Source organism: Eutrigla gurnardus (genome assembly GCF_963514095.1).
Source record: "Eutrigla gurnardus genome assembly, chromosome: 19".
Taxonomy (NCBI): Eukaryota; Metazoa; Chordata; class Actinopteri; order Perciformes; family Triglidae; genus Eutrigla; species Eutrigla gurnardus.
Window position 1 is genome coordinate 22,619,414 of NC_139930.1, and position 20,934 is coordinate 22,640,347.

At 42.9% G+C, this 20,934-nt stretch overlaps 1 protein-coding gene across 1 annotated transcript; it reads left to right on the forward strand.

Annotated features, from left to right (window-relative positions):
* Positions 1-1,871: 1,871 nt before the first annotated feature.
* ogdhb (oxoglutarate dehydrogenase b) lies at positions 1,872-20,411 on the forward strand. Its single transcript, XM_084036080.1, has 24 exons — positions 1,872-2,036; positions 2,615-2,806; positions 4,252-4,657; positions 6,388-6,576; positions 6,952-7,045; positions 11,225-11,340; positions 11,913-12,067; positions 12,224-12,370; positions 12,595-12,685; positions 13,030-13,209; positions 13,308-13,436; positions 14,170-14,349; positions 14,745-14,897; positions 15,495-15,597; positions 15,683-15,811; positions 15,903-16,053; positions 16,339-16,466; positions 16,932-17,110; positions 17,188-17,259; positions 17,429-17,554; positions 17,636-17,708; positions 17,793-17,956; positions 18,316-18,470; positions 18,564-20,411. Exons 3-24 carry the CDS (start codon positions 4,424-4,426, stop codon positions 18,682-18,684), a joined length of 3,069 nt encoding a protein of 1,022 aa, XP_083892206.1. The 5' UTR covers positions 1,872-2,036; positions 2,615-2,806; positions 4,252-4,423; the 3' UTR covers positions 18,685-20,411.
* The last annotated feature ends 523 nt before the right edge of the window (positions 20,412-20,934 follow it).

Genomic DNA, 20,934 nt, shown 5'->3' on the forward strand with positions numbered 1-20,934 from the left:
TTGTCTGGTTTCTTTTTCAAATTTTGTTATACTGATGACGATGACAGTGGTGTTGCATTCCGAGTCTTATCAATATTAATCTGTGAACAGATGTAATCAGTGTGTGAACCAATAAAGTGACAATGCAGAGAGCATCGCTCCTCTCTCTTATCTCTGCATGTCGCCACGGCACACGATCGTCTGTCTGTGTGGTGATCTGATTGGTTGGTGGCTGTCGTGCAGCAGTCGGGCTCCAGTGTGGCTGAGAGTGTGAACCTGGAGGTCAAAGGTCAAGCTGAGGGAGGAGGACCAGAAGACGGGAGTCGGGGAACATTGAAGGTGATCGGTAAACACAGAGCGCTCTACGTAGCCCTCTACATAGTCCTCTATCTAGCCCTCTATCTAGCCCTCTACATAGCCCTCTACGTAGTCCTCTACATAGCCCTCTATCTAGCCCTCTACATAGGCTTCTATCTAGCCCTCTACATAGCCCTCTACGTAGTCCTCTACATAGCCCTCTATCTAGCCCTCTACATAGTCCTTTATCTAGCCCTCTACATAGTCCTCTATATAGCCCTCTACATAGTCCTCTATCTAGCCCTCTACATAGGTCTCTACATAGTCCTTTATTAGCCCTCTACATAGGCTTCTATCTAGACCTCTACATAGTCCTCTATGTAGTCCACATAGTCCTCTATCCCTCTACATAGTCCTTTATCTAGCCCTCTACATAGTCCTCTATATAGCCCTCTACATAGGCCTCTACATAGTCCTTTATCTAGCCCTCTACATAGTCCTCTATATAGCCCTCTACATAGGCCTCTACATAGTCCTTTATCTAGCCCTCTACATAGTCCTCTATATAGCCCTCTACATAGGCCTCTACATAGTCCTTTATCTAGCCCTCTACATAGTCCTCTATATAGCCCTCTACATAGGCTTCTATCTAGACCTCTACATAGTCCTCTATGTAGTCCACATAGTCCTCTAGCCCTCTACATAGGTTACACAGTCCTCTATCTAGCCCGCTACATAGGCCTCTATCTAGCCCTCTACATAGTCCTTTACCTATTCCTCTATGTAGTCCACATAGTCCTCTATCTAGCCCTCTACATAGTCCTTTACCTATTCCTCTATGTAGTCCACATAGTCCTCTATCTAGCCCTCTACATAGGTTACACAGTCCTCTATCTAGCCCGCTACATAGGCCTCTATCTAGCCCTCTACATAGTCATTTACCTATTCCTCTATGTAGTCCACATAGTCCTCTATCTAGCCCGCTACATAGGCCTCTATCTAGCCCTCTACATAGTCCTTTATTAGCCCTCTACATAGGCTTCTATCTAGACCTCTACATAGGCCTCTATCTAGCCCTCTACATAGTCCTTTATTAGCCCTCTACATAGGCTTCTATCTAGACCTCTACATAGTCCTCTATGTAGTCCACATAGTCCTCTAGCCCTCTACATAGGTTACACAGTCCTCTATCTAGCCCGCTACATAGGCCTCTATCTAGCCCTCTACATAGGCCTCTATCTAGCCCTCTACATAGTCCTTTACCTATTCCTCTATGTAGTCCACATAGTCCTCTATCTAGCCCTCTACATAGTCCTCTACACAGTCCTCTATCTAGCCCTCTACATAGTCCTCTAGGTAGCCCTCTATCTAGTACTCCATATTGTCTTCTCTGTCTAGTCCTCTATCTAGCCCTCTACATAGTCCTCTACACAGTCCTCTATCTAACCCTCTACGTAGTCCTCTAGGTAGCCCTCTATCTCTATATTGTCTTCTCTGTCTAGTCCTCTAAAAAACTCTCTATATAGTCCTCATAATCTAATAATGTCACACAGTACTTTTAGAACATTTTGTCCGTAATACTTTTGTCCTTTTACTGAAGTACGATGTGAATCACTGAAGGAGGTCTGATAGTTAAGGTTGCCTGGATGGGAAGTTCATTCTCCGTCTCTTTGCGTTATCATCGACGGGGACAAAGGTTGACGTTTATTGTAGAGACGGAGCTGAGGATGAAGTACATCTGGCTCTGAACCAGGACATAGGCAAGTACCTGCTGTAAAAGTACAACAGGTAACAAACACATCATATTTCACCTCAGCAGCAACTAACTCATGACATTTACAGAATCATCTGGTCATAAAAATATCATTAAATCAGAACACAACTAAATTTACAACAATTTAAAATAAATCTGTTTAGTTTCAGGAAGCTTGAGCTTTTTATCTTCCATTATACGCTACTTTATTGTTGTACTCCACCTTGCTTTAAAGGAAAATATTGTATATTGAACTATAATATAATTTAAATATATAAATGTAGGCTAATAATATAATTAGTTTTAGTTTAGTCTAGTATTTTGTGAAACATTTTTGACTGCAAAAAAGTTGTATTATATTAAAAAGGTAACAAAATAATATTTAATATTCAGATAAAATATAAAATCATATCTTTTTCACAGCTTATGTGTTAGACAACGTATCTCTGCTTACAACTAATTATAAAGAAAAACAATCTGTCAGAAATTTTTACTACAAAATGAAGTGGGTTTTATTGCACGTCACTCATTTTTTTAACTGCTTTTAGTGCTTTCTGTTTTGTTTTGTGTTTTTGCTGACGTCAGCGCCCGGCGTGACGCGGATCAGCACCAGAGTGATTAGACAGTGCCGGAGCGCGCGACTCAGCAGCCACTCGTGCCGCTGCTGTGAGTTGACGTCCAGCTCGCGCTCAGATCACAGGACGGGACGCCGCTGAGTTTCTGCTCCTCGTTCACAGCAGCGGGCTGCGGAGGAAGCCTCGGCCAGGAAACGGAACGGTAACCAACCCGATGAGGGGGGGTTATGTTAACGTTAGTCAAAGTTTGTGCTAAACTGTTAACTTTGTCACTTAACTGGCCGAATGCCTTGTGGGAGTCCTGCACGTGACGCTACAGCCTTTAAAAACAGACTGAATGCGCTCGAGCGCGGAACGCTTTGTTGTGTGTGTGTGTGTGTGTGTGTGTGTGTGTGTGTGTGTGTGTGTGTGTGTGTGAACATGACATTACCACGTTGTGGGGACATACAGCTGTTCGGACCCGGTTCGGACGGCATTGTGGGGACAAAATGCAAGTCAATGTGAATTATTAAGTTTCACGGTTGAGTTCAAGCTAACGTTACGTTTAAAGGGTCGCGGTTAGGAACGTAAGTAAGTAAGTAAGTAAGTAAGTAAGTAAAATGTTAAAAGTGCTTCACAGTAAACACAGTGCAGGTAGAACCAACAACAGCATTAATGTCATAATAAAAACAAAGCAAAAAATACAGAAGTATGACATATACTGTATATACAGTATGTACACATAAAACATGAAATTAAAGACCGGCGTAGAGGTTTTGGTTAAGGTTAGACCCCCAGGAAATCAGAGAAGTCTCCCTTTAAGTGACAGAAACTAATTTATGGGTGTACTGTACCCAGATTTTATGGTTGTATGAGTTGTGGTTATATTTAGCGTGTAACGTTACCGTACCAACTGCTCTGAGGATTATTACGGTGTGTAAAACTAAGATAAAGTTACAGCGCCGAGTTTCATTTCAAATCAGTGAAAGGATAAGGTTGGTGATGTTCTATATTTTTAATATAGCATATGTTTAATCCTCCTAACAAGTACTGTCTGTGTAGCCTCAACTGGTGTATTCCTGTGTGCCATAGATCTCCATTGTATACATATTTATAAGTTATATTTTAGCCGATATATTATTATTATTTATTTAGATTCTCATATCTTTTTGACTTGCATGATTTTCTTTTTCAACATTCTAGTATATTCTCTCTGTAAAGTGTGGATTAATCCACCACTGAAAATATTCCACAAAGGCATTATTTCCTAAAATGGGTAATAACTATATTCCCATCTGTTTAGTTCTCTCTTACAGAGACTTTAAAAAAAAATGGTAGTATATTTTTGTGACAAATTCAGTAGGAATCAATGGGCCCACATTGTTGTTTTGGATGTTTTCATGGAATTTATCGACAAAAATATAATCTTATACTTTTATATTTGCTCACAAGTTACACTGATGAAGTCGAGTGTTTCTGATGGACAATATTCACATTGACCCTCATCCAAACCGGCCTGCCTGTCAAACACACGTTAGGTGACTGAAGGGTTGAAAATTAAAAGTGAAAGCAGTTCCTCGACATGATTCGCCAAATTTAAATATAATGTTGAAGGGTCAGTTTACCCAAATTACAAATATAAACATGTATTTGCTTACTTATCTGTAGTGGAATCTTAGCCGAAGAGAAGGAGCAGGAGCTGTGGAGAAAGCATCCCCAAACGGGAGGAAACGAGGGGCGGCTGCTGGGGAGCCTGGAGGGTCTCCTTGTCCGGGACAGTGCTGCTGTATTCTTCTTCCAGGAAGCGAGGAGGGAGAGGAGTTGTGGCTGATCTGCAGCTATGCACCGCTTAAGGACTACAGTTGCTCGGCTTCGGCCTTTAACGGCTGCACAGACTGCCCAGAGCCTATCACAGCCCGGACCGCTGGCGATCAGCGGGCATTTAAGGACGTTTAAGCCCGCGAGGCGCCTGAACACATCTGTCGCTGCTGAGCCCTTTCTCAATGGCACCAGCTCTAACTACGTGGAGGAGATGTACTATGCATGGCTGGAGAATCCCAGGAACGTGCACAAGGTAGACTTATGTCTGACATCACACCTGTGTTATTGATGCTTGAAAATTTGCCTCCAGGAACATGCTTATGTACATATGCAGGTTCAATGCATGTGATGCTCAGAACTGAATGTGAGTTACTTTAAAAAAGTCTTCTAAATAGTAACAGAAACCTGTCAACATTTAGTAGGATAAAGGTCCTAACAGACACTGCTGGTACTTAGCGTGTTTGCTCATGGATGTTTGAAAAGCAGAGCAAAGCAGAACAAACATTGACGATGGGAGGATGAGAGAATGGGTTGTCATTAGTTCTTTCACATGGAAACATGTTGCGCAACATAACTACTTTAAGAATGCAAAAACAGCAAAACAAAAGACAAAGTGCAGGAATCCTCATTTGCATCTATGTGGCCAAACTGGCTGCTGCCTGTCAAACGATGTGACTATCAATCAAGTTTCCACCCACAGCCCGGAGATATATTGACTCTGAATTGCCTCATAATGTCATTAGACGAGTCAAAACGCAACACTGCGTAGCTCTTTGAAATCACCTCATACGATCTAAAACAAATCGTCCATATTATTGAAAACCAAGCTGCCGTTTATCTTGAACTTTAAACTTTTGGTGGGCCAAGTAGAACAGGTATACAATCGATAAACTGATAAACATAATTGAGTGGACTTCACGTGGAACCGTTGGACGCAGGTCTCACATTGCAGAGCCGTCATAAAAATGTTCAAACAAACAGCCGTTAAGAGATGAAAGGTCGGGATGCCTTTATTGACGGCAGGCTGTGAATCCAATGCAATATTTGGTTGTGGGTTTGATGGAGGCAGTGTGGCTTTTTTGTTATAAGGTAATGTGTGTTGGTAATAAGCTGCCTCGCAGTGACGTGGTGAAAATATTATGTCACCCTCTACCTGTAAGCTGATATCCCACTGCACTGATCTCAAAAGCTTCTCACAGCAGTAAGCCAATTACTCTGCTCTCTGGGTAGGAAGTTGGATGCAAGGCAGGGTCGTTTCTATTTTCATATCGTCCAGTCGTTACGTGAGATCGAAGGCGGCGGCATGGCTCAACATTTGATGGATCAATGAATGATACAACCTTAAGGCTTTTTGCAAGAAATGCAGTTTAAGTTCGATGAAAATGCATGTATATATATATATATATATATATATATATATATATATATATATATATAAACATAAAACAAAGACAACTCAAACAGCGGCACCCTTAACACAAAAGCGTATGTTTGATTCATAGAACCCGACAACATGACCTGAGCACAGAAAGTGCAGAACGCAGCATTATAATGAGGTTGAACACAATCAATTACATAAATGAAACAGTTCACTGAACTTTTATCAAGTTAAAATAAAGATGTGCGTTTTACATTTAAATCATTTTTATCCACAAATCGGCTTAAAAATGACCATTAAAATGCTGAATATCGGTTTTGAACGGAATGTTCTTGACTACTAGTAGATGGATTGCAATGGATCTTTTTTAAAGATATTCAAGGTTGCCTAAAACCTTTATAAGGTAAAAAATGCAATCACTTTGGGGAATCCTTGCTTTTAATCTAGAGGGGAAAATGTGCAATACTAATTAATACAATTATAAAACATAACATAAAACATAAAACATCGTTTTGGGTTTATTTGTCTTTTTAATATTTGTATTCTTACAAACTGGGTATTATTTGAGCAGCAGCACAAATCCTGTATCCTGTTCCCCCCTGCAGTCCTGGGATAGTTTTTTCCGTAATGCTAACGCTGGGGCTGCGCCGGGTGCGGCCTACCAGAGCCCTCCACCCCTTGGCGGGTCTTCTCCGGGACTGGACGGCGTCCGGGCCCTGGTGGGCGCTCAGCCCAATTTGGAGAAGCTGGTGGAGGATCATCTAGCGGTGCAGACACTCATACGAGCGTACCAGGTAAACTACAGACACACCTGGGCTAATGATGTCACACAGGAAATGCTTTTTGTTGGGTTTGTTATGTTGTCGCACACTATTTTCTTCCAGTTGACAGTGTTTGTAATTATTATGAACAAACCATATCAGAGAGACCGCTTGTCATTGATCTTCAGGCCTCTATTAATGTGTATTCCTAATGTGTTGAGCCGTTAACATTTGCACAAGTGCAGCTCTCATCGGTTTGTTCAGTGAGCTGATGGACGTTGGACCTTTGACCTGCATGTGCGCCTGTGATTCTGCTCACACGTGTGGACCGATGACGTTAGTTTTACAGGAAGTGGTCTGCAGGCATGAGCTCTCCACACACATTGACTGTGGCCTTGTGCCTTGTAGGTACGAGGGCATCACATAGCCAAGTTGGACCCGCTGGAGATCAGCTGCGTGGACTTCGACGATGCCCCGTGTGCTGTGGGTTTCCAGAACGTTGGTGAGAAATATAAACCCACATGTTACGTGTTGAATGTTCCCCCCGTCCTTCCCACTTCTTGTCGTGTTATTTTTGGATCCCTTTTGTCCTTGAACACTTGATTTGTCCCACCTTTTCCTTTTGCCCTTTATTTTACACAAATAATCGTCCCATCCCCCACCTTGTCTTTTTCTCTTTGCTCTGCTGTTTTCACTCCTTCTTTTATTTTCTTTGTCCACGTCTCACCCATCAGTGCCCACCCACTTATCTCGAGTCCCTTCCCTTCCACCGTCGGCCTCCCACCTCTTCGCTGTTCACCGACCCACCCACGCTATCATTCATACCGTTGTAGGTACGGGGTCGTCACATGACTCAGCTGGAGCTTCTGGGCCTCGTGGCCGCCGACCTGAAGCTCACAACTTCTCAATGCACTTTGTTAGGAGAGCAAACAGCAGATAAGGAGGAGCTATGAACTAGAGAGGAAGTGCTTACTCCAATCCCACCTTAACAAAACCTGCTATTAACGGAGCCCCGATTAAGTTGTAAAATGTTTGGTGAGAAACTTGAACAAAAACAGTTGTTGTAGATAAATAGAGAGGGAATTATTGTTATTGTCCTCCAGTTATAGTAATAGTAACTTAATAATAGTTTGGCCTTGCACATGTGTATCCTGTGGCTCTTATCAGAACATGCTGTCCAACAAGTTGTGGTTTCTGAGGGAAACAAGATAAGACATGACAACAACAATGTTTTATGGGTGTTAACACACCACTTTCTATTTGTTCAAAAGTCTGGGAAGTAATCTGGCAATTAGAATATCCTTATCGACTTACTTTAGTTTGTCCGGTTACTCGATTCCATTGCTGTGTTAACTAAATATTGACATGTCAGTTTGTTCGCACGTGTGTGTGTGTGTGTGTGTGTTACTGCAACAATCTGTGCCATTGTGCCCAATGAAAAGGTTGGGCCTCTGAGTTCAAACACAGGTGATTGTTATGAGCTGTTATAGGATGTTTCTCCAGTTGATAGCGGCATTGTTCAGTTTCACAGAGTTCCTCATTGTCCCGATGACACGAGGTTCACAGCGGCCTGCAACAGGTCAGCGTCAGGGGTCCGAATCGGCCCAAAGAATAACTGAGAAGCTCTGTGCAATACTTAACCTGCAGTGTGTGATTGTGCCTCCAGAGTTCCCTGGTTATAAAGAACATCTGTGTAATCTCACTGGAGGAGATCCTTTAAAGGCACAGTGCACCCCCAACATCTGTCGATATACCTGCCAACATTAGGCCGTGGAAAAGAGGGAGATTTTTGCTGTGGGTATCGGCGAATGTCCCACCCTTTATGGCCCCCATGTAACCAAGTATTCCCGCGCTGTTGCTGAGTCGGGAAACATGTCGGCAATGCTGAACTCGTCACAAAATGAAAAAGAAAAGTTGTTCTTTACGGCCAGCATGGCCATTCTCATCTCCACCTTCATCATTAGTTACTGAAAGCAACCGTTTCATTTCAAGTCATCGGTTAACACGGTCACCAATTAAACCGGAACACCTGTTGTTGAATGTCGATTCTGACGACCCAACATGCAACAATCAGATTTTAATTAAATGTTTAAAGCTTTTGTCACCAACATGTGCACACAGTGGTGTTTTAATGGTGTTTTGATGGCGTTTTGATGGCGTTTTGATGGCGTTTTGATGTAAAAGTGTCTATGCCTCTACAGGTAAGAAGACTCATATGTAATTTAGATTTTGTCCCTGGTTTAGTAGGAACAAACTGTTGGAGTACATCTGGGTTGCTTTTCGGTTCTGAGGTTTTCCCGATGAAGTTTAATTCAAAAAACACTTTCCCGTGGTTTATCATTAGCTTATTAACTAGTGTTGGGATGTTTCTAAAGTCTCCTCTCTGCTCGCTTCTTGGGGAAAATGTGACCTTTGTCAGTGCAAGTGGGGTCAAACGGGAGTTATCGGGGCTTATCTTGGCATGCTTCATTACTACTTGATTGCTGCGTTGAGATATTTTGGCATCAAAGAAAACAAAAGTTGTGTGTGTTTTTTTTAATGTGCGGCGCCTTTCATGGAGGGGGAGGAAAGTCTAAAGATCTCTTACGTAACGCAGAGAGCTGACTCCGGCGTATTGGATTGAAAACACGCTGTCCTCAGCAGAGAACTAATGTGCTGACACAGACGTAGATACGACCCCGTCTCCCTCCATCACACGTTGCCTTATCTCCGTTTGGTACGGAGATACACACAAGCTGTGGTGTCAGAGAACACAGACCAGCAAATCCAACCCATCGAACCACAGCAGCTGCTTCTGCAAGGTTCATCAGCATAAAGTCCCAGAAACGACAAGTTGAGATCTGGTCCATCAGGGATAAAATACATAGAGACATTTTAAGCTTAGTTTTATTCCAAAGTGTGCTAATTGTTGTAAAACCAAAAAACAGAACCTCCTATTTGAAAGGGTTCTCAGCTCACTTAGATTTACATTCACCCTCATTTAGAGTTGAAAAAAATGAAGTGGTTACTTCATATAATTTACGCTATAATTAAAAAAAACTTTGTCTGACATTATGTGATGGTAAATTGAATTTTAAAGATTTTTTTTAAGGAATTTGTGTGTTTTGCACTGTTTTCTGCAATTTTATAGACGACACAATTAAAATCAATGAAAATAACCTGCAAATCTATCAAGAAAGAAGATAATGATGTCACAAGTTAAGTCACAAATGCAGACACTAGAGACAGTTGGTCAGGAAGACACAGAAGTGTATTTAGAGTTCAACACGTGAGAAGGATGGGGCCGGCTGAGGAGTTGGGCTGGGAGGAGGATGGTGAACCAGGAGTTGATTAGCAGAGGAAAAACCAGGTGAGCTGGCTTGTAGGGTTGATAAGGCAGGCAGGTTCCTAAGGCAGAACATCTTTCAGTCCAGATCAGGCAGAAACATGAGCTAGCGCTGGGGCGTGATACACAAACAAACCATTTGGGCAAAGATCCGGCAAGGAGTGGCTGTTGTTACAGAGTCTTAGTATGAGTTGATGACATTACAGACAAAACCAAAACACACCAAACACACCTCAATCATACCAAACTGGCTGAGAAATAAATATAACTCACACAACATTCATCTGAACATGCAAAAATCAGTTTTTCTACAGAATCGAGTTCAGATTAACCTCGGCAAACAAAGATCTCCTTGTGTTTAAATAGAGTGGTTTGTTTTGTTTACACCATCTAAACTTAACACAAGTAAACAGTAACTGTAACAGAACTGTGTTTATTTAATACCAAATTACTTTGCAGGAAACTATGAAATCACAGACCCATAAAATAAATCAAATTTAATTTAAAGGTATTATGCTGATAACTTGTATTCTCTGAATGCTTATCGAGGCAGTAATTAAACATGATTGTAAAGATACATGGAAAGTCAACCGTTCATCACAAAGACGAAGGAAAAACAAGCAAATAATTGAAATTATAGAGCAGAAAAACAAAGACCACAGTTTGAGGTGGAAACCACGGCAGCAGTTTGTAAAGGAGGATCTGCCTGCTCTTGTTTGTCGGGTTAGTCCAGAGCCCCGCGGCCCTCATGGAGAAAACTCAGAAGTTTCACATTTTATACACAAAGCAAGTTTTTCTCTTAATGAGCAGAACTGAAACTCTTTTAATTATCTAGTAATGAGTCCAGCAAAAAAAGTGAGGAAAAAAATGTGTAACAAGAGTATTTTCTGACTTTAATTTCAGTAAATAACTAATAATACAATTAAAACATAGTATTTATAAAATAAATATTGTTATTATTAATTAATATTATTATTACTATGAAATGAGGACCATTTAAATAAATCATAAATAATATTATAATAGAATTCTCAATTTTTTCTGCAGACTTATGACTTTATATAATCTAAAATATTCACATTTTTTAATTCTTTAATCTGAGAGAATATCCACCTATTGACCTTGTTAATGTACGACTTAAACCTTAGAAAATCAGCTGCTCTGGGAGTTAAACTAGTGATGATGAAAATAAAGCAGCGGGGAGGGATCACACATTCCAGGGAATCTTGAATTTGACTGCGTCTTGTTTCTTGGTTGTATGTCAGTCAAGTGATCCCCCCCCCCCCACCGTGACCTGGTTTGCACGCCTGTGCTTGTTTCCTGGGCTTTCTCCTCATGTCTGTGTCTTCACGACAGGTTTGTACGGATTGGCTGAGACCGACTTGGACAAAGTGTTCAGACTTCCCACCACCACCTTCATCGGTGGCAGCGAGAGCTCCTTGTCTCTCAGAGAGATTATACGACGCCTGGAGGTAAAGTGCTTTAAAAGGGTGGACAGACATTCTTATATTGATACAACTTTATTTTGTTGTGCCTTTTTATGCAGAGATTCAGTCCAAAGTGTTTCACACAATTAAAATCTTCAGCATAAAACAAAAATATTGAAATGTTTGATTACAGTACCATGAAAAATAAAAATAATGAAAGCATTTAGAGCTGACAAGGCGAGTTCCCAACTAATTTACCAACTCTAACTTGAGGAAATCAAAAAGCGTGAAAGAACTTCTTCTAACGGCGTTCATATAAAAATCTAATGTATTATTTTATATTCCTCTAATTGAAAATGCATGTTTGCTCACGCTTGACAAACAATATGTGCACTGTTGTTTTTTCTCATCTTGCAAAGATTTCTTTGGCCCTTCGTAAAACGTTCTCTCACCTATTAGGAGAGCAATGACAAGAAGGACGTCCCAGAAACCTATGGTTGCTTAGAAATAATAGTTTTATCGTCTCCTGCATGAGGCCCTTTGTGCTCGAGCTTTAACGGGACGAAGGATGGCGAAGCTCAAACTCCTGTTTGACCTCTCCAACCTCTCTCTTCCAGATGGCCTACTGTCAACACATCGGCGTAGAGTTCATGTTCATCAACGACGTGGAGCAGTGCCAGTGGATCAGACAGAAGTTTGAGACTCCAGGAGTCATGCAGTTCAGTCTGGAGGAGAAGAGGACCCTCCTGGCCAGGATGATCCGGTCCACAAGGTCTGTGTTTCAAAACATTCCTCAACGCAACTCAGTAATTAACTGCAAAGGTATGCAACGCTGCCGGAGGGGAGTTGGGGGGGAGGGGGGCGTAAGGGGTGGGGTTACGTGTTCTGAGCCACAATGTGAAGCGGAAGCGCCACCACCTGTTCACAGGTTCGAGGAGTTCCTCCAGAGGAAGTGGTCCTCGGAGAAACGATTCGGTCTGGAAGGTTGCGAATCGCTCATCCCGGCCCTGAAGACGATCATCGACGAGTCCAGCCAGAGGGGCGTGGAGAGCGTGATCATGGGGATGTCTCACAGGTAGACCGCCGCCACCGGCAACTTTTATGCTCACGGCGAAACTGGTCAATCGACAGGAAACCAGAGGCTGCACGATTAACGCGATTAAGTGATGATCGCAATTATCAAAATCTTGGCATCGAAATAAGTCTTAAAATAAGGTTCTTCTCCACAAATAAAATCAAGGTTATAAGACTTTTGGTGATTTCAAAAACGATCTTCCTAAAGTGTTCTTGCGTCTCCAGAGGGAGGCTGAATGTCCTGGCTAACGTGATCCGAAAGGAACTGGACCAGATCTTCTGCCAGTTTGACTCGAAACTAGAAGCTGCTGATGAGGTTCGGAACATTTACAGCCGAGACCTTTTATTGAAGTTGTTTCAGGGTCTCACTGTTTTTTAGGATATCAAGCATTGATTAGTTTTCACTGATTTCTTTTCTTTTTTTTAATTCATTGATTATTTGTTTGGTCTATAAAATGAAATACACATTTTTGCTGTCTTGCAAAGCTACAGTTGACATGCAATTATTTTAGCTTAGCATAAAGACACAGGGGAAAACCTCTAAAACGCACTAATAATCACCTTATATCTCATTTGTTTAATCTGAGACAAGAAAAGAAATACTATAGTTTCTAGCGTGTGATGTGATGGACTTGACTCATTCCCGACTTCCTGTCTCAGGGTTCTGGTGATGTGAAGTATCACCTGGGGATGTACCACAAGAGGATGAACCGGGTCAGCGACCGGGAGATCACCTTGTCGCTCATGGCGAACCCGTCCCACCTGGAAGCGGTGGACCCGGTGGTGCAGGGAAAGACCAAAGCTGAGCAGTTCTACCGCGGAGACACCAAGGGCAAGCGGGTACGCTGCCTTTTTACCTTAAAACACATGGGCGTGGGGAAAAAGGCACCTTTGCTCGTGTTGCTAATGTTTTTCTACCCTGATGACTGATTTTGCAGGTGATGTCGATTCTGCTTCACGGCGACGCTGCGTTTGCAGGCCAGGGTATCGTGTACGAGACGTTCCACCTGTCGGACCTGCCGTCCTACACCACACATGGCACCGTGCACGTGGTGGTCAATAACCAGGTACGCACCGCCAGGCTGTCGTGGTTCGAATCCCAAGGTTTTACCTAAATGGTATGTATTGAAACAAATAAAATAAACACATCCACTCCTTTGGACAGAACCTAAGGTAAAGGTATCGGATTTTGTAATGCCCACGGCACGCTTTATCCTGCTGTGGCCTGCCTGCTCTCTCTGCGTCTGTGAGCCGGGGAATGAGAACGGATTGCACGACACTGGATACGGAAAATGTGTCTAACGAGAAGAAGATTCCAGAGCAAAGCAAAATTAGAAGGAAAGAGAAAATGCAGTCAGAGGGCAGCATCTACAGCATCGACAATCATTGCATCATAACTTTTAAAGGTAAAAAAAACAAAAAGCAGAGCCGCTTGCTGACTGAATGCTGCTTTACTGTCTGTAGCATTTTGCTTCACAGCGAATGAAGCAAAATTCTGCCACGCGGGGTTACTTCAAGTAAGCAGCAGGTTTTTCCAGTTGCTTCTCCATCAGCGATCACCTCGGCACCTCGGCAGCTGCAGGGCCTGCAGGAAGTGAAGTGTTGTTTTTTCTTATCTTTGGACACGCTCAAGTTAGCAGGGAATGGATCTGAAAAAAAATACTGTGAGAATCGCCAGCCTTCGAAATACAAACATTGGGTTGAGTCTTATAATTAAAAACAGAACCCTGTTCATGACTTTAGTTTGAAATGTGAATGACAGAGCTGTTGATGCAGTAACGAACACTCTTATCCACACAGATCGGTTTCACCACAGATCCCAGGATGGCACGCTCGTCTCCTTATCCCACCGACGTGGCGCGGGTCGTCAACGCTCCCATCTTCCACGTCAACGCGGACGACCCGGAGGCCGTGATGTACGTGTGTCAGGTAGCGGCCGAGTGGAGGAACACGTTCCATAAAGACGTCGTCGTAGACCTGGTGAGTTCGTTAGGTGGTGTTTCTTAATTGATCTGGTTGGTTTCCTCTGCTGAAATTGCATTTCTTACCTTTCTGTCTTTTGCTCCTCGTCAGTTCTTTGATTTGTCTTTTTTATTTTTAAAAATCTTTTTTTCTCCAAGTTATTTTTCCTTATCAATTATCTGTGTGTGGATGTTGTGAAGCTCCACCGTTGCTATCGGGTTGTAATAATTATGAACATGATGAGGAAACACATCTGGCAATACAAGACTATGGGAACTTACTGAAACACACAAATGTTTTACATGATAATGATCATTTTATTTATTATTTTGTATTATTTTAAAAACTTGTCACGTGACCGTGTCAACGAGAGAACAAAGAGCACGCCTCAACTCTTTCCTCGTCACCTCCAGGTGTGCTACAGGCGTAACGGCCACAACGAGATGGACGAGCCGATGTTCACGCAGCCGCTGATGTACAAGCAGGTCAAGAAGCAGAAAGGCGTCCTGCAGAAGTTTGCTGAAAAGGTCATCGGCGAGGGAGTCGTCACAACGCAGGCGTACGAGGTAAAGCATCCTGCACGGCTGTAGATAACGCTTATCAGGCGCACTAAATGTGTGCACGCCTCTGCCTGGTCGTGCTTAGTGGGACAGTTAAATTCTGTATTCTCTATATATACAAATATACAAAAGCAAGGAAAACCACAGGTTTCATTGTTGTTCTCTGCTCTGTTAGACTTAATGAAGCACCTCGACCATCTGAATGAAAGGTCGATAGAATAGAAGTGTAGAAGTAAGATAGAATAGTCTGACACAACGCAAACCAGGAGGAGAAAAATGACCTTGATGTGGTTGCTTTCCTCTGCTGACATGAGGGTTTGGGGGATTTTTAAGGTGGATTCCAGAGAGCAAATACAAAGAAGTATGACAGTAAAGACATTAACATCATCTACTGGCATTGTCAGCTACAGCTTTCTGGAAATGGAAGAGCCAGGCCCGACAGGTCTGAGACGTTGAGTACACAGCTGTGAGGAAAGATTGCAATACATCACGTCAATACAGCATGAATACGCTTCCTGTACAAGCTCCTGACTGAATATTAAGGCAGCTGTATTGAAAACAGGCCCTCTGAACTTCCCAGTTAACCATCTCCATCTCTTTCAGGAGGAAGTAATGAGGTACGATAAGATATGCGAGGAAGCTTACGCTCGCTCCAAAGACGAGAAGATCCTGCACATCAAACACTGGCTGGACTCCCCGTGGCCTGGTGGGAGTCTTATACCCGGTCACCTGTTTAATATTTCAATCACAGTCTAGCTCTGTGTAACTGTGATGACTTCATGTGTCTGTAGATTTCTTCACGACGGAGGGACAGCCCAAAACCATGAACTGCCCGTCCACCGGCATCAGCGAGGAAGACCTCGGCCATATCGGCAACGTCGCCGCGTCCGTCCCCGTGGAAGACTTCACCATACACGGAGGTACCTTGGACTACTACTACTACTTTGAACCAGCGTCCTCATGAACATGCCATCTCTCTTAAATCATCATTTTAATGTTTCCACGTCACAGGTTTGAGTCGTATCCTCAAGGGCCGGGCGAATATGGTGAGTCAGCGAGTGTGCGACTGGGCCCTCGGGGAGTACATGGCGTTTGGCTCGCTGCTCAAGGAGGGGATCCACGTACGCCTCAGTGGACAGGATGTGGAGAGGGGCACCTTCAGGTAAACACGTACAGGAAACCCCTGTAAAACTATCTACTATACTGTGTTCAACTGGAAAATATGGTTTAACGCCCGCCAGCTACAAGAAGAAAGGGTGAAAAATACTGGGCGAAATAGACTTTTAGTTTTGACCATTTTGCTTAATTTCTACAATGAGTGATTACACCTAAATCCCCATTTAATGAACAGCAGAATTTATTTATTTATTTATGTACGTTCCACATGAAATTTTAAATAAAAGTGAAGGAGGCGTTAATTTCTCCCGGTTTCTTGTCTCCCGTTCAGCCATCGACACCACGTTCTTCATGACCAGCACGTTGACAAGAGGATCTGCATCCCGATGAACTACGTCTCCCCCAATCAGGCTCCGTACACCGTCTGCAACAGCTCCCTGTCGGAGTATGGGGTGCTAGGTGAGTAGCATACGGTGCACACAAACCCAGCTGTAAATAGCTTAACATTTTTGCTCATTTCTAATTTGGATGTTGGACTTCAGCTCCTGTAATATGTTGATAATAAACAAACCCATTGAAAGCACAATGTTTGATCCCACCGACATCATAGCGTACAGTCATGCATTTCTTTGTATCGAGCTTTTTAATCTTTTAAACGTCACAAGATTGGCGTTTATCAAATACATGCTGTTCTCCCGCTTTCCACTAGGGGCATCGCTGCTGTATTATGGAGCACTGCAGCAGAATCAATGCTGTTGCTAATAAGTAACATATACCAGACTGTGAAATCAAATCCCATAAAAACAAATAACAGTCTCTTTGTCCTCTGAGAACGTCAGAACAGCTTTTTTAAAGCGATGCACAGAGACTGTTTCTACTTATTTTACGTCACCGGTGAACCCGCTCCCTTTCTTCCGTGTGCAGGTTTTGAATTGGGCTTCGCCATGGCCAGCCCCAACGCGCTGGTGCTGTGGGAGGCCCAGTTCGGAGACTTCCACAACACGGCTCAGTGCATCATCGACCAGTTCATCAGCTCCGGTCAGGCCAAGTGGGTCCGACAGAACGGCATCGTGCTGCTGCTTCCTCACGGCATGGAGGGGATGGTAGGACCCGAGTCCCCGGGAAACAGGCGACTGGTTCGTCCTTGACTGGCTCTCAACGTTGTGTCTCTTCCTCTCAGGGTCCAGAGCACTCGTCTGCCCGCCCTGAACGCTTCCTGCAGATGTGCAACGATGACCCAGATGTTTTCCCTGTGAGTTGTGTTTTCTCCTCATGTCTTCTGATTTTGTAAAATACAGACTTATAATGAACAAATAGTAGGGACGGCACGATACTACAGTTTCATGTCCCCCAAAGCCTTATAGAAATACTTCCAACGACAGCTCTGTAGATTTGATCCCGACTGTCTTGTCTTCTGTCAGAGAATCTCGGAGGACTTTGCCGTGCGTCAGCTGTGCGACTGTAACTGGATCGTCGTGAACTGCTCCACTCCAGCGAACTTCTTCCACGTCCTCCGAAGGCAGATCCTGCAGCCCTTCAGGAAGCCTGTAAGTGACACCGTGAAGCGTCACAACACGATACCGTTCAAGGTCACTGATTGGCTGTGCTCTCTCTCTTTATCTCCTCAGCTGATAGTGTTTACTCCCAAGTCTCTGCTGCGCCACCCAGAGGCCAAGTCCAGCTTTGACGACATGCTGCCAGGTGAGATGATGTGAACCTCCACTCGTCTGAGACGCCGTTTCCTGTCGCGTTATTGAGAGTCTGCGTGTGTTTGCCATCCTGCAGCCACACACTTCAAGCGTATAATCCCAGACGAAGGGCCGCCGGCCGCCAGCCCAGCAACGGTGAAGAGAGTCGTTTTCTGCACCGGCAAGATCTACTACGAACTGATCCGAGAGCGCAAGAACAGAGGCATGGAGGAGGCGGTCGCCATCATCCGCATCGAACAGGTGACGTCAGCAGAAACGAAGAAGTAGAAGTACAGATACTTGTGTTGCAAACGACTCTGGTAAAAGTATAAGTACCGTTTCTAGAAGTAAAAGTAGAGGCTCTGAAATGTACTCAAAGTAGAAAGTATCCCTATGAAGGACATTTCTACCGGCAGTGAATCTCTGTCATAGTAATAGGAAAAATAATAATCATAATTCTCCTCAAATGCATTAAAATTAAAGTACTGAGCCTGTTTTGAAAATGTGAGGAGAAAAAAGTACAGATATTGGTTTTAACGTGTAGGGAGGAAAAGTGCATTTTACTAATATTACTAACTTATGTAAAGTCGAGTAGTAATCAGACCTGTCTCTCTCCTCAGCTCTCGCCCTTCCCGTTCGACCTTGTGAAAGCAGAGACGGATCGTTACGCGAACGCCGACCTGATCTGGTGTCAGGAGGAGCACAAGAACCAGGGCTACTACGACTACATCAAGCCCCGCATCCGCACCACCATCAACCGCAGCCGCCCCGTCTGGTGAGCTCCACTCACTAGATAAAGAAAAAACATTTCGGTTGGTGTGTGTGAGCGTACGTTTGCTCATGTGTGTGTGTGTGTGTGTGTTGGCAGGTACGCTGGTCGTGACCCTGCAGCAGCTCCAGCGACCGGGAACAAACCGACTCACCTCACGGAGCTGCAGCGTCTTCTGGACACGGCGTTCGATCTGGACGCTTTCTCAGGAAAAGTGTAGCCTCCCACCGACCCATTCATCTCACACACAAGCACACACACACACACACACACACACACACACACACACACACACACACACACACACACACACACTGGCGTTACCTTTGACCTGCACACTTTGCATTGATGTGTTTTCCTCCTGTTTTCTGTCTTTAACGCCAAATGCACAATGACTGCCAACACTGTTACCATGACGACCTCATGTACTATTATAGGAAATAATGGATGTAATGAATTTATACAAAATTAACTAAGCTTCAAATGAGTTTGGCTTTTAATTTTGGTATCATAATTATAATGAATAAATAATCATAATGCACATTTAGAATCTACCAAAGTACTGAATGCAATCACAGATTATGTTTACATGCACACTAAAATTCCATTATTGGAATGATTTTTTCATGCCGTAAAATCACACGTAAACTCTTTTTCCATGATTACTTTCACACGGAACCTGAATATGTGAATGACGGCACAAAAGCTGAGACTGTGATGTGATGACATCATGGTCGCCATCTTGGCTCAGCTTCACAACACGTTAATACATTTTATTCTAATTATTGTTTGTGTCATGAGCTGAACATTACACGTCTAAAGAGCCACGAGGAACTGGGTTGATTTCACACCGAGAGTGTGCCGAAAGAAAAGCCTGCGCCTAATTAAAAAAAAAAAATACTTGGATATCAGCGAGTTATATCACGATCTTTTAACGAAAGAAAATGTAAACTTGAATACTGGTGGAATATTCTTCTAAGAAATATTGTCCTTTAACGAACGAGACCAACAAAAGCTGGAATATTTCTGCACGTAAACGTAGTCACTGATGCACACATTTTAACGAATAGTTTGATGCCTTACAATAAATCAGAGGAAATAAGCTTTTTTTTCTGCTGTGAAATCAACATCACTCTCTCATCAGCATGTTTAGCTTTAGCTTAGCATAAAGACTCATATATGACACGTCATTTCTTGTTTGTTTAATCCGTACAAAAACAGAAAATGTAAAAAATTGACGGATATTTCTTGGCTTTGTGCGGTGACTTTTGTAAACATTAAAGGTGCTGCCAGTCAGGCTAGCTGTTTCCCCCCTGAGCCCAGTCTTCATGCTAAGCTAAGCTAACCAGCTACATATTTAGCAGTGAAAATGAAGAAGTGCATTTCCCCTGAACTAGTCCTTTAAGCTGGATTTTGTGTCCATGTGAGACCTGAGAACTGTGCAATGCTTTATAACCCGGGATCGGTGAAAAAAAAGAAAAATACTGGTGATTATTTGGAATGTTTCCCGCCGAAACTAAATAATGAATGTTTAAAAGCTGAACTAGTTGAGGAACAGACCAAAGACGTGTTTCTACAAACAACAGCCGCTTCCAGTGAACATCAACTCTTTGTTTTTCACCCAATTTCATTTTTCTGCTTCTTCCTTATTTATTTCCTCCTCCGTGGTTTCGTCGCCATCCCGCCTCCTCACCGTTGGCCCCGCCTCCTCACCGTTGGCCCCGCCTCCTCACCGTTCGTGCCAAACGTAACAGATTACTTGAAAATACTTGCAATAGAAGAGACTGGATAAGATTCCTCACCTTTGAAGGACGTATTTATTTTCATAAAGTGTTGTATGTTGTATTGTTTTTGGATAATAAAGATTATAGTTCCTGGTGAAACTGTTGGAGTTTATGTTGTCCTCTGTTGACTCAAGATCACATTGTTTGATGTATTTTTACTTTCCATCTCCTGCTACTTTGTACTTGTACTCTTCTACGTCTCAGCGGGAAAAAAGTACTTTTATGTATTTATTTAATAATACAAAATGCATGCTGTTATTATTACAGATTACATGTTAATGCTCAATAATTAGAATATAATACAGCATATATTAATACGCATAATGAGCACTTTTACTTTTAAATGGAGGACTTTAACTTGTTTGACAAAATAAGCTTAAAGGGGACATATTATGCAAAACTGACTTTTTCCTTGCTTTAGTTTGTATATTTGCGTATCCGGGGTGTCTCCCGACCCCTTAAACATGAGTTTTGACAACTAAGTCAATATTTAGTAACTGGCAGAGTCAGGAATTTAGTCTCTAAACGAGCCGTTTGGATTTTGACCGTATTGTGACGTCACAATCCGGTCTTTTGCATATTCTTGCATAGTCATTGCATTTTCATGGCATATCCCCGCCCACATTACGCCGGCTACCTGAACAAGGATCCGCCATTTTTTCTTACTCGCTTCACTTGTACTTGAC